This window comes from Triticum dicoccoides, chromosome 7A (genome assembly GCF_002162155.2).
Source record: "Triticum dicoccoides isolate Atlit2015 ecotype Zavitan chromosome 7A, WEW_v2.0, whole genome shotgun sequence".
Classification (NCBI taxonomy): domain Eukaryota; kingdom Viridiplantae; phylum Streptophyta; class Magnoliopsida; order Poales; family Poaceae; genus Triticum; species Triticum dicoccoides.
The window spans coordinates 675,123,319-675,137,334 of NC_041392.1; the positions used below are offsets into that span (position 1 = coordinate 675,123,319).

Consider the following 14,016-nt stretch of genomic DNA (forward strand, 5'->3'; position numbering starts at 1 on the left):
GGCTGTGTTCCGCGGTTACAAATACAAAACTGGCATGCTGTTATACAAATGTCATGGTCATAGGAACATCAGTTCTGTGTAACTCTGGCATCTGAACCGTTTGCAACTATACATTTTTCACATGTTTCAACTTCTTTTTCCTCTCCAAAAGGCAGGTCGTATGTATACAAAAATATTACATACAGGCATTAAAAAAATTGTTGCACACACTGCGTGTAGAAGTGTAGTCCTAAACAACTCATTGCCAAGCACCTTTTCTGGTGTGGGTGCTGGCTCTGTATCTGTACACGAAATCACTCTGTCGAAGCGTGCACTTCTTGCCCTACTTGGAGCCATCTCTCTGCGACGGTCTCTTCTTGTCCGCTCAAGCCGTCTTCATAGTTCAACAGGACACCAAACAAAATCTTGCCCTGGAAACATATGAACAGCATAAAAAATTTACACGGTGAAAAATGCAAGTGCCGGCTCGCTCAACAGGCAGGCGACTCACCTTTTCTCGTCGGTAGGAGGCCAGCGTTGCCAGCGGTTCCTTGGACTTGATCACCTGCCCCGCGTTCTGATGTAGGTTGATCATCTGGCAACGGTTGCATCCTCCCATGGACTGCACACAAACAGTCCGACAGACAGGAGTGATTCAGCAACATTTGGTGAACAGGTGTGATATGTCTAAATAGCTAGCATCAGGATTTTGTTAATTAAGGAGCTTGATCACTCTGAAGTTCTAACAAGGAAGTTCAATTGTGTGCACAAAAAACCCTTCTGTCGATGGATGCTGAAAGGAGAAGAACACTTACAGTAAAATAGGCATCTCCAATGTGAAGCCTCTTCCAGTTATCCTCTCTGTATGGCGTCGAGCCAGAGATAACGATGTTGGGACGAAATCTCATTGCATCAACAAGATCGTGCTGCTTACCATTTCCATTGCCTGCAAAATGTTTACATCATGTTACCCAAGAAAATGCTGTGCAAATAAGACTATTATCTGAGGCAGTCAAAATTGCTAATTATCCAATGATTTCAATGAACAATTAGAGCCCTTTTTGGTCATTTTGCAATAAGTAGGGAACGGGGAAAGAAAATTGCATACTTGAACTAAGCCGACTGTTGAGGTCAGAGACGCTCTCTTCAGATATTAGCAGCAATTGTCCTTCGTTGACAAAATTAAGTTTGCTTCGAGTATCCCTGCATAGACGACCGTTCTTGCCAGTAGATGTGCAGAAACTGTTCTTGGAGCTTGAACATCTCATAAAGGTACAATGGCGTCCAATAGCTTCACTGAACCATGTGTTTACCTTCTCATCATAACTTTCTACCTCGTACCTGAAGCAAATTCCAGGATTATTCTAAGTCTGAAGCTAAGTGAAAAACTCGAGGCCGTCTCCAAATAAAAAGGCAACATCGAATAAACCCAACACCAAATGGTGAATGGAAAGGAAGTTGATCAAATAATGTAAAAACTGGTACGGTTCTTACCTTTGGCCATACACATCTACTTCTGCAGTTAGATGAATCAGATTTTCCAGAAGAGAAATCTGCAATTTATCCTTTCGTTTAGGTGACTCTACAAAGAGCTTCCCAAGCTCCAGGTTGATCAATGTGCGGATAGAGGCCAACTCCGGTACCTGAAGAATATGGAAGTCAACTCACACTAAAAAGAAATCCTGACAGGCAGGTTCGCCAACTAACTTTGAACAAAATATCTAAAATGTAAAAAAGTTCTTCCATTCAAGTTTGCTTTGTTCATGTCTAGGATGCATAATCTGTCTTCACCTTCTGTAACCATACTATTTGTTTTACAGGAGAGCTCAAGAAATCTAACAAAATGAACAAAGTAGTGGGTAGTTGCAAATTTTTGCTTTCAGCTTTTGGGACAGCATTGAGGTGTTATCCATAAGGTTGAACACAAAGAAAGCAGGAATAATTCAATTACCTTTTTTTGAGTCAAAATTTCACCACCTGATCCTTGAAGAAGCCATTCTCTGTCATATTTTAAGCCTAGGTAAATAAGACAACATGGTTTATAAAACGTCAGTTTATGGCCACCAACATCGCTGTAACCAAAGATACAAATGAAAGAATAAGCCATGCTATAGAATGCACACATACCACCAGCGGCCAGCGGCCAACTCTGCACGCTAAATCCTTGGCAAGACTTCACAGGATAAATAATTATGGACTTTAAGCGAACATCTGGAACAACTTGCTGACTCTGATTGTCTGCAATTAAAATTTATATGAACTAAACTGGTAAAAACATGCCAACAGATATACAATCCAGTAATCCATCACTAATTTCAAATCATAAAGCAATTACCTACTAAGTTAAGAGTGTTCATACTCAACGCGTGCCCATTACTGGATGCTATTGGTTTAGACACAAAAGAAGACTGCAGAAACTTCAGAAATTCCTAGAAAAGAAAAGATTGCTGATAAGTGATAACTCCTTAGAGAGGATCTAAGTAACGGAAATTTTGATAAATGCCACAGCAAACTTATTAAAATCATACCTCCGCATCTTGATAAGTGGAAATGTACCCAAATGATATTCTGACAGCACCAGTTGGTTTTCCTTTTATTACGTCATTATCATCCCAACAAACATGCCCAGCCTGGCAAGTAAATACACATTTACGTTATTATGATATGAAGCATCTATAATGATATATGATTATTGATGTGTTAATTAGATAAGTCTGTAAGGTGTACCTCAAAGTTAGAAACTAGATCCGAGTGAGACAAGCCAAGATACTTAGCACAAGCGCCAGGGTTACAGAAGCAGCCCGTCTGCAAGACAGATGAGGGAAAATAAACCAAGGAACCAACATTAGGTAACAGGCTGGCGTAGGTAGAATGGAAGCTGAGTTTATACACTTACACGCAGATGAATTCCTGACAAGGAAGCAAGCTTCTCCACCTCACGGTATCCAAACCAGGTGCCATCTTCTCTTTTCAAATTGAATGTGATTGTAGGGCTCGTCTTTAAATCTGCCACCTAAAGCATATGTGATAGCAAAAATGAATAGAGCTAACATATTTCACGTAAGAAGCCTAGAATATCATGTTCATAATGTCTGGCTCTTATATTGGTGGCAAGTGTCAGCCACTTTCTACCGGTGGAAGAAACAGAAAAATAGCAACAGTACATCTTAAAGAAGGCATTAAAATAACTTGATTTTTTATACCTTAGATGGTTCTAGTCCATAGATTATGCAAACATTTTTCTTATTTCTGTGCTTCATGTCCAGCATTTTCTTTCTCACATATGTAGCAAGAGATGATGTGTGCCTACAAGAGAAAAACAGAGTGTTTACAGAGAACATCCAAGGCAGAATATTAGGACCAAACTATTATTAATAGATACCGTGCAATGGCAGAGGTAGTTAGCATCTCAATTATCTTAAAACCATGCCGAAGAGAAGCTATGCTTAAGAACGAGATTGTTCCATCCTCAAGAACTTGTTCGATGTTCTTTCTTTTCTGAACAAAGTCAATGTCAGCAATTGAAGCAGCTACCGTTCCTACAGATGTTACACAAATTTAAAAACAAAATTAGTGACAAATTATAAGATAAATAGAACATCGAAATTAAGTAGGGCAACACAAAACCTCCACTGAAGTATGTCTTGTTGAGCAAACTGGCAGCCTCTGTCAAAACAGAAAATATGAAAGATGTCATAAAGCTGACACTATTGGGAAGATTGCCAACAATTAAATAAAGTTTTTGTAATAATTTAATTAACGTTAGGATATTTGATGTAGTTTATAGCATGTGAAAATACAACATAGCTATTATGCCAAGTTAAAGTGATAAGTACTTGTTGCATACCGTTTTTTATAATTAGAGCACCAAGACCAGTTGGATAGCCAAATATCTGCAATTTGCCAAAATATAGCAATTGGTCACATCTCTAGGACCAAGATTTCAAGCCAATAATAGGTGCATATAGATTTACCTTGTAGAACGAACAGACAACAAAATCAGCAGGATACACATCTAAATTTGGTGGTTCAGTTGCACATCCTTTTGCAGCATCTATCAGAACCATCCATTGACCCCTGCATTTTGTGTAATTAGTAAGTATGGTCAAGGTACTTTAAGTTCCACTAAAAGAGGATGATAACCCTTAGAGAAATTGATTGTCTTGTCCAAAGCATGGCTTTATATTTATCAACCATCTTACTGCTGCTGCTGCGAAGGGAGCCCCACAAGATTTCCTTCCTTGATAAGCTTGACCAAGTTAAGGTTGAATTTCTGTCCGGAGAAATTGCACTCAGAAGGAAATGCAAACAGATTCCAATTGTTTTCTACACCACAGGGAGAAAAAATAAATTAAAATTTAAAAATGATAATAAGTTAATAACTACACCAGCACAGATGTTTAATGAAATGAGTGGAACTTTAAATTTGGCTTCCGTTTTTGCTATATGTAACTCATCCGTAGATTTTTATTGTTCCACATAATCACTTTCAGAGTTTGAAGAAGGAACTTCGGCAGTTAGATATTTGAGTTATTTATGTACATTGCATGGTAGTATGGTACAACAATTGGGCTTGAAATGCCAATTAAATGAATAAAACACGTGTATTAGAAAACATTCCTAGAATGCGGACAAATAAGTTGCATCTAGCTTGTGGAAGCTTCATAGTTCTCTAAAAATCTAAAAATGATAAAGCAAGACAATCAATTCTATAAAAAATATAAGCTCTAGCCCATTGATCAACTAGTATAACAGAACATAAGATCTTGCTAGTATGTGATTAACGATAGATGCCATCCTGACAAACTTTACCTGAAACCGTTGAAAGGCTTCCATTCTGACAATTCTGCGAAAGGACATCTCCACCTCTTCTTTGGTTTGAGTGTCTCGAGATCTTAAACAAACCGGAACTAGGACTTCCATGGTTCTTTTCAAGACCCTTATCCTCTTCAATATCAACTGCCAATGCAGTTGCTCCTTTGCTCAAAGCATATCTATAAATACATTAAGGACACACGAATTCTACAAGATCCCCTGCATCAACGTGAACTTCTCAACTTTGGGGATAGAGTGCGAACCATTTTTCTTCCTAAATTTCAAATTTGAAAAACTATTGAGCATGCTGAATTTAAAAGGAACCCATCGTGCTATTGCAGCTTCTATGTCAGCAGAGGTGATATGCTTCAACTAGGCAGACAAGTAAAGTTGTGATCTGGTACTGAGAATTTTAACGGAAGGATACTCTCTTATCCCAAGTACACTATTATGATTCTCCATTGTGTACATGTAACAGCTTTCTCTACTCCATGGAAAACATTCACCAACAAGTTTCAGAGCCGCTGTTGCCCCGGAGGTGAATATGCATTTGTAGTCTCTTGGAGATGCATTGAAGTATTTTAGGACCTGTGTAAGATAAATTCTGCATCATAACCAAGAAAAAAGCTGACTGCAAACTTACTCAAATGCATGGAATAGAGCAAGATGTTGGCAAATCACAGTATCCTTCAAACTTTCAATCACAATGACAGGTGCATACTTTATCAATACTCTCCTCATTTAGCTATATGTAGTTTGAGCATTTCTAAACTTACTGTAAGTTGAGACAGACACTAGTAGCTACATTAGGACATGAATGGAATATGTACAGCAAATAACCTCATCAGCATTGGCTTTTCCTTACACAGAAACTGATGCTATGGCGTTTGGTCTTAGAAATGTTTATTGCCGTTGATTATGTAAACAGGACTGACAAGATACAAGCCAGAAAGGTACCTGATGGCGCGCAGCAGTAACTTGGTCAGTCGCGGCCATGCTCGAGTCACTCTGGCTATCTAACAAACACGTCAAGGGCCACATCCTCAAGAACTCGCAACGCATACATCAATAGCAAGAAATAAAACAATGTCTCTCGACAACGCGAGCTAAGGATACGAGGGTTGCCATAGAAATTGGAAGTGAGGTCCTTGACGACATCGGCCATCTGCGGCTCCGAGTACAGCGCCGCACCGGCATGGTCCAGGTACACCGTCCCTGCTCCCCACAATCAAGCAAAACACACAATTAAATGCTATGAACTTCCTCCACACAACACCAGCACATTGATTTAACTGCCAAATCGCCATCACTCTCAGCTCAAGAATCATACTCCCTCCGTCCTGAATTACATGTTGCAGAAATGGATGTATCTAGATGATACATCCATTTCTGCGACAAGTAATTCCGAACTGAGGGAGTACTTTCTAGTAATCCAAAGAAAAATTCCAGTTTTCCCCCTGAAACTCTCTTGTATGAATAAATTGAGAGAAGCGTGAATGGGTTAAGCACCTTGGAGGCGCTTGAAGTCGGCGGCCCGCATCTGGTCGACGCCCCTGGGCGCGTCCGGGTAGCCGTAGTCGCCGCCGAACTGCTCCAAGAACTCCTCCCTGCTCTGCTCCATGCCTCCCTCCGTCCCGCCCTCGCCCCCCCCCGAATCCTCCCAGCTCACACCGCGGCCGGAGCCGGAAAGGGCCGGCCGGATTAGCTGGAGCGAGCCCGAGGGGGATCCTGATTGATTCGGCGGCGAGAGTGGAGCTAGTGGCGGCAGGCGTGGCGCGCACTGGGCCAATTAGATTAGATTATTCTCCCCTCGTGCCCGGAGTGGAGAAAGGGAGCCAGACGGCGGTGGTTGGGGCGCTCGGCGGGGGATTAAAAATTGCTTGCGTGTGGCGTCGGCGAACGGCGAGAGGCGGAGAGCGGGCGGTGGCTTGGCTACCTACGTAATGGCTCACGCACGGATTGACCCCTCCTAGTTCTCCCCCATTGGCTGCCCTCCCTCCCGTGGTCAATGGCGGGACACGAAGCTTCTGCGGACGCATCAATGGCGTCACATTCTCTCCTTTTTCTCTCCACAAGAATGCTAAGCAGTGATGATGTGGTAGGCGTCCGGGCCAGCTCACTTGAGCGCATTGTGAGTGCGATGCGATGGCCTGGCCCGCACGGTGGTGGGCTGGAACGTGCAGGCTGGGCCTGAACAACCCACCATTTGTCTGTCTCGTGTGGGACATTCCTAAATGTTGTCTCCGGCCTAATCTATAGCCTTCGAAGCCGGTTATTCAGATCTGATGAGGTTATGTTAATGTGTCATGTAGCTTTTGTTGGTTTGGTTGCTTGTGAAGTTAGGACTTTTCATTCACACTGTGGTGATGACTTTGTGATTTGACGGCACGCGCTTCCAGGGGATCATCCCGGCCCAAGTACGTCAATCGCTCATAGCTTCCGAAAATAATTATAGGTAATCAAGTTCGTGCAGGTGAACAAGTGGCAGCGTCGCTGCTCTAGTCCGATTGCAGTCTCTTTACTGATGCAGGCAGAATTTTGTCTTGCGAATATTGATGCCACGGAAAAGATGTTTCGAAGAGATTTCATTGTAACTACGCAAATGTCCAGACTGTTTTTTCGCTGTGATCTGTGCCAGATTTTTGTACATGACATGGTTTGGTGCAAGGTAACAGTAGCGGAGCTTGACAAGAATCTATGGGGGGCAAAGACAAGGAAAAAACAACTTCAACAAACAAGAACTTGTACCCTTCAGGAAAATTTATACTTATATTTACCCATATTGATCGCAAAATACATGTATGATTAGCAATATATATGCTTCATAAGAGAACTAAGCACACAAAAATATACAAGTTGCCGCTCAGACTTAGACATTGAATTCCGTTAAAATACCCCAAATTAGGTTAAATGAATAAGCATACTAATTGGTAAATACAAGATATTCCTAAATTTAGTGTTGCCCCCAATTTACTCGTACAAGCAACATGTAACATCCCAAATTTTTAATTTGGAATGTTATACATTAGGTCATCACTACATATCATATTTTTTTTGCTTTTGGCCTGATCCAAAAATTCTACACAACTCAAGGACCCACGGAGAGAGTTGGGGATTTCGTTATTTTCATATTTGAGTTTTCTCAAATTTTGGAAAAACAGGATCATTGATTTTATTTATTTTACCTTCAATTATTTCTATAATAAAAATATGAGAGAGGGAATAAAATGACTTTCCCAAAATAAAAAAATATTGAAGGTTTTTAAAAAAATCAAGTAAGATTTTATTTCGGATTTTCTGGCTATTTTATTTGAATTTAGGAAAAATTGCACGTTTTCAAAACTGCACTTTAGGGCCAAGAAAATGTTCATCCTGTTCTAAATATTTTATTTAGACGGTGAAAATTTGTTTTGGCATTTTTAGATTTTATTTATTTTTCTAGGATTTTTCTTAGTTCGGCGGGATTATTTAAAAAAAACTCCCGCGCACCCGACTGGGCCGAAGGCCCAGCCGCCGCCGCCTCCCGCATCCGGATCGGGACCGGAGTCCCGATCGCCGCCGCCGCCGAGTCCGGGAGGGCCACGCCGCCTCAGCCCCTCCCGCAAGCCACCGCCCCCACCCCCCTTTATAAACCGACCCGGGGGGGCCCCCTGGAGCCCCACAGCCGGAGCCGCCGCCGCCGCAAGCCATCGCCGCCCCGCCGCCTTGCGCCGCCGTTGCCCCACCACCCCAAGCCACCCACCGCCACCGGAGCCCCGCCGGACCCTGCCGGACCTCGCCGGAACCCGAGCCGAGGTAGCCGCCCGCCACCCCGGTTTTCTAAGAAAAACCGATCCGGTTTTTTTAGAAACCCTAGGTTTATTTTTTTATTGGTTTTATCGGTTCTTTTATTTAGCGAGCGTTCGCTCGTTCGTTCGTTTTAACGAACGCGTTCACCATTTAGTTTCAGATAACGAACGTTTCGTTCGTTAATCTGTTCGTCAGTTTTTCTTTTTCTTGGCTTTCTGCGATTATTTCTGATCGCGATTTCTGATCCGATTTTCGTTTTAGTTTATCTTTTCGCTCATTTATTGGAATCAGGTGATTCAAGCGCCTGGAGTTTCGTCTCGAAACCCTCTTTCCGTTTAACCAACTCAAACAAGTTGTTGCAGCTATAAAATTTGACTTAGATCCAGATTAGTAAACGAAGTTTGTTTCTTTCGTTGTTTGACTTTTGTTGTTTCGTTCGATTTGATTCTTTTTGCAAACCGGAGTTCTTAAGTTGAACTTTCTGATTAGATTTCTTATTTGAGTTTTACCCAGGCATTAGATGAGTACTTATTGTATGCTTGTTTGTTTGCGATAGAGTATCCGGAGTGCGCCGCTTGCTACTTTGAATCTCTAGGTTTCGCGAATCATCAGGAAGGCGAGTAACACTTTGATCATATCCCTTTCATACCCAGTTTTACGCATTAGATCAATCCTCAAACAATTGCATGATTGGGATCTAATTAAATTGTGTTTTGGGAAGTAGATGAGGTAGTACCTATTACCTGTTTTATTATCAAACCCTTGGGAGTTACTTCTACGTTTGCTTATTATGCCATGCTATGCTAGTAGACGTGGATTGGGTGAGTGTATCCATGACAGATGTGAGATTGATAAATTAATGGATTATTTAAGGTGGCAACTTAAACACACATCTTGGTGGATTGCGGCACCTGGGTATTCCAGCGATTGCCTGTTTTTCTTTATGGACCGCCACCTAGGCTCAAAGGGATCATGAGATTATTCATACTAGAAACTTCTGTGTGCAGCCACAAGCTACTATGGGCTCTAGCATAGTTGACTAAGTCGTGCGAACTCTTACAGTGGTAGACTAGCAGATGTAGGGGATGTAGGTTGGTACTCTACCCGATCGTAAGGTGCTAGAACTTCTGAAAAACTATGTCTCGGACATCCGTTTCTCAAACATCATGCAGTGCGAGAATCCCAACGAAGGAGATCGAGTCTTGTGGGGAAAAGTGCGCAAACCTCTGCAGAGTGTATAAACTAATCATGGTTAGCCGTGTCCCCGGTTATGGACGTCTTGAGTATCTAGTACTTGGATTATCATGTGAATCTTATCATGTTACTTTAATTAATATTGTTGGGTTTTAATGATGATACTTAATTGGGATTGAGAGGATGTCTATCTTCTCAATATTTTAACAACCACCATGATAGTTAAATAAAATTTATTTCTTTGTAGTAGGGAAAAATTGGCTTTATGCAAAAACTGTAACCATAGAGCTTTCCACCAGCCATATATGCATGTAGTATAGCTTTATTCTTTCATTACCCTCTATGTGTTACATTGCCAGCATATTCCATGTGCTGACCCGTTTTTGGGCTGCAACGTTCATGTTGCAGACTTTTCAGACGACGAGTAAGGAGCCTTTAGGTCGTGGTTCTATACTCAGTGATGTCGTTGGAGTTGATGGACTCACTTATCTTCCAAGCCTTTCGCTGTTATCGTTATTAGATGGCCTTAAGCCATATTTATTGTAATAAGTTCTCTTTTGAGACATTCGATGTACTAAGTGTGTGATTGCTACCCTGTTATAAATCCTTCAAGTACTGTGTGTGTCAGCATTACTGATCCAGGGATGACACTAAAGCACAGAGATTGGACTGTTTGAGGTCTGGTCGCTACAAGATGGTATCAGAGCCCACGCTGACTGTAGGACACGACCACTAAGCTAAAAGCCCTAGATCACTACTCACTCTGACTCCTCATCTTTTCTACTCTTTTAGGATGGCGGATGCAAGGAACAAGTTCACGCAACCGGATGAAGATACACCCTTTGGACGTCACTTGAAGGAAGTCACTAGATACCCGAACATCGGAGTACCAAGCTTCACCGGGACCTACAACGCCACTTTACCTGAAGAGGAACGCTGGATGATTCAAGTTCAAGTTCTAGGAAGGACGTTCATGCCCGTCACTGAGCCCATAGAGTTTTCCTTTGATGCACCAACCTGGAGTCTAGGGAAGAGCATGGCAGCCCACATCACTATGGGGCGCATTGGAGAAGTTTACCACAAGGATCTCAAGGATACTATCTACCAGATTTGTGGGCGCCGAGATGAGCAATGGGAGATGATCAGCACCAGGAAGGATAGATCAATTGCAGCTTTCATCTAGGTGTTAAACCAGCACATTCGATGCCAGGAGAACCAGATGTGTGCAGACATGATAGACCTGAAGAAAGCCATGACCAAGATCACGGAGCTGGAGGAAGAACTCAAGTCTACACGCGATGGATATGAGGAGGAAATAGCAACACTAGTAGAGAAGAATGATGATCTGAAGAAGAAGCTGAAAGTGTTCATGGGATTTCCCGCAACTGGAGGAGAAGACGAAGATTGCACTTGTCCAGAGAACTACATCATCATCGACGACACCGACTCAGACCCAGACGATAGCGATGATGACTATGTTGATGAAGCTGGAGCAGATATCATGGAGTCTTCATCGGAGCAGTTTTTCTAGTCGACCACCATAACAGTAGTAGTATTCTCCCATGTATCTAGTATAGCCCGAGCACTTTTTGTAACAATAGATAGACCATTGTATGCCCTTGTTTGATTGAATGAAGTGGTTCTTTTTGCATTTTGCCTCATATGCATATGGGTAGTGTTTTCCCTCTAGACCTCATCCTATTCTATATTCTCATCTTTTCTAAACCCCAGATGCCTCCGAGACGTGACAATGGATTTGCTTTCCCATCGGAGCTCACTCAGTTGATCCAGCAGCAGAATACGTTGATGCAGTTGCTAGTCCAGAATCAGAATCAGGGGAACAACAACAACAACAACCCACTACCGCCACCACCTGTTGATCACTTAACCCATTTTCTTAGGCTGAATCCGCCGGTGTTCTCTAGTAGCACCGAGTCTATAGTAGCAGATGATTGGCTCCGCAAGATTGGAAGGGAGTTAACCACTACAGGACGTACTGATGCTGAGAAGGTGCGCTTTGCCGCACATCAGTTGGATGGACCAACGGCATCATGGTGGGAGAATTACACTATCACCTACCCTATAGCCACGGTGACATGGGACCAATTTCAGCAGGCTTTTCGTATTGCCCATGTTTCAGCAGGAGCTATGGCCATGAAGAAGCGTGAGTTTCGCAACTTGCGCCAAGGAGGACGGACAGTTGGCCAGTATGTGGATGACTTTAGTAAGCTAGCACGTTATGCCCCAGATGACGTTGCTACGGATGCAGCTAAGCAAGAGAAGTTTCTGGAAGGACTGAATGATGAGTTGAGCATGCAGTTGATGGTAGCAAGCTTCAACAACTACCATGAGTTGGTAGATCGCGCTCTTATGATTGAAGGGAAGCAGCAGCAGATTGAAAACCGCAAGAGGAAGTATGGATAAGGGAAGTACAGTTCTGGAGCTCAGCAGAAGCCACGTTTTACCCCTAAACCGGGAGGACATTTTCAGCATATCCATGGAGGAGGAAGCTCGCACAATCATAATGGCCCCAAGAATGGTAATGGGAATGGAGGAAGCAATGGCCAGAACCGTACCAACCCATCAACGCCGGCCAAGAGAGACCTGAGCCAAGTCACTTGCTATAAGTGCCAGAAGACTGGACATTACGCCAATGAATGTCCTGAAGCCCAGAATGGAAATGGCAATGTAAGCCGAACCCTTTCAATAGGGGACAGGTGAACCACGTTAACGTGGAGGAGGTTGAAGCTCAGCCAGATGCAGTAATAGGTAAGTTTTTGGTTAAGTCATTTACTGCACTCGTTCTTTTTGATACTGGTGCATCGCATTCATACATCTCAAGGGGATTTGTGGATAAGTATAAACTGCCAACCCAAGCCCTTAGGTCACCCATGTTAGTAACCTCACCTGGAGCAGAGTATATGGCTAGTCTATGGTGTGATCGGTTACCATTAAGGATTGGTAACTATGTATTTCCCTCGGACCTAATAGTATTGGAATCTCAAGGATTAGATGTGATATTAGGCATGGATTGGTTATCGAAGTATGGAGGGAACATTGAATGCGCCAGTAAGTCAATTTGCTTACGACGCCAGAAGGAAGAAGGATCAAGTATGTATCCCGACATGTGCCGAAGAGGACTCAAGTAAATTCCTTATCAGGAGTTGTGCAGGAGGAAGTACCAGTGGTGAAGGATTTCCTTGGCGTATTTCCAGAGAAGTTGCCAGGCATGCCATCGGATAGAGATATTGAGTTTTTGATTGAGCTTTTGCCAGGCACAGGGCCCATATCTAAGAGACCATACAGGATGCCCGCAAAAGATTTGGAGGAGATTAAGAAGCAAATTAAGGAGTTACTGGATAAAGGTTATATTCGCCCAAGTTCTTCGCCTTGGGGATCGCCAGTACTTCTAGTGGAGAAGAAGGATGGATCGTTAAGGATGGTTGTTGATTATCGAGGATTGAATGAAGTAACAATCAAGAACAAGTACCCACTGCCGATGATCAATGATCTGTTTGATCGATTGCAAGGAGCTAAGGTATTTTCCAAGATCGATCTATGATCAGGATACCATCAGTTAAAAATTCGAGAGTAGGATATACCTAAGACAGCTTTTACCACCAGGTATGGGCTGTATGAGTATACCGTTATGTCATTTGGTCTGACTAACGCACCTGCATATTTCATGAACATGATGAACAAGGTGTTTATGGAGTTTTTGGATAAGTTCGTCGTGGTGTTCATTGATGATATTTTGGTCTACTCAAAGAATGAGAGGAGCATAAGGAGCATTTGTGTTTGGTACTTGAGAAGCTCAGAGAACATCAGCTATATGCCAAGTTCAGCAAATGTGAGTTTTCGTTGAAGGAAGTTGGATTCCTCGGACACGTTATATCCGGAGAAGGTATAGCAGTAGATCCCACCAAGGTTGTCACTGTGACAAATTGGGAAGCACCCACAACAGTTGGAGAGATCCGGAGTTTTCTTGGACTTGCAGGATACTATCGGAGATTCATAGAGAATTTCTCAAAAATTGCGAAGCCTATGACGGAGTTGTTGAAGAAGGATACCAAGTTCAAATAGACTGAGGAATGTGAGGCCAATTTCTAGGAGTTAAAGAAATGTTTGGTTACCTCGCCAGTGTTGATTTTGCCAGATCAGCGCAAGGATTACGAGGTATATTGCGACGCTTCACGTCGAGCACTTGGAGCAGTGCTTATGCAGGAGGGAAGAGTTGTT

The 14,016-nt window shown here is 42.6% G+C and overlaps 1 protein-coding gene across 1 annotated transcript; it reads right to left on the minus strand.

Annotated features, from left to right (window-relative positions):
• Positions 1-20: 20 nt before the first annotated feature.
• On the minus strand, positions 21-6,859 carry LOC119329666 (molybdenum cofactor sulfurase-like). Its single transcript, XM_037602732.1, has 22 exons — positions 6,304-6,859; positions 5,911-6,009; positions 5,752-5,810; positions 5,222-5,382; positions 4,792-4,973; positions 4,182-4,305; positions 3,954-4,056; positions 3,827-3,872; positions 3,607-3,645; positions 3,362-3,518; positions 3,183-3,285; positions 2,876-2,992; positions 2,707-2,784; positions 2,508-2,609; positions 2,315-2,408; positions 2,107-2,217; positions 1,931-1,995; positions 1,474-1,622; positions 1,088-1,320; positions 795-925; positions 491-601; positions 21-410 (listed from the first exon to the last, which is right to left on the minus strand). Exons 1-22 carry the CDS (start codon positions 6,413-6,415, stop codon positions 294-296), a joined length of 2,493 nt encoding a protein of 830 aa, XP_037458629.1. The 5' UTR covers positions 6,416-6,859; the 3' UTR covers positions 21-293.
• Positions 6,860-14,016: the final 7,157 nt, after the last annotated feature.

Excerpts from the sequence above, each read along its gene's own strand:
- LOC119329666 (XM_037602732.1), bottom strand. The coding sequence starts at position 6,415 with ATGGAGCAGAGCAGGGAGGAGTTCTTGGAGCAGTTCGGCGGCGACTAC. Across the intron at positions 4,974-5,221 it reads AGTGTACTTGGGATAAGAGA|ATATGCTTTGAGCAAAGGAG; the intron begins GTATCCTTCCGT and ends ATGTATTTATAG. Across the intron at positions 3,873-3,953 it reads TTGTCTGTTCGTTCTACAAG|ATATTTGGCTATCCAACTGG; the intron begins GTAAATCTATAT and ends GGCAAATTGCAG.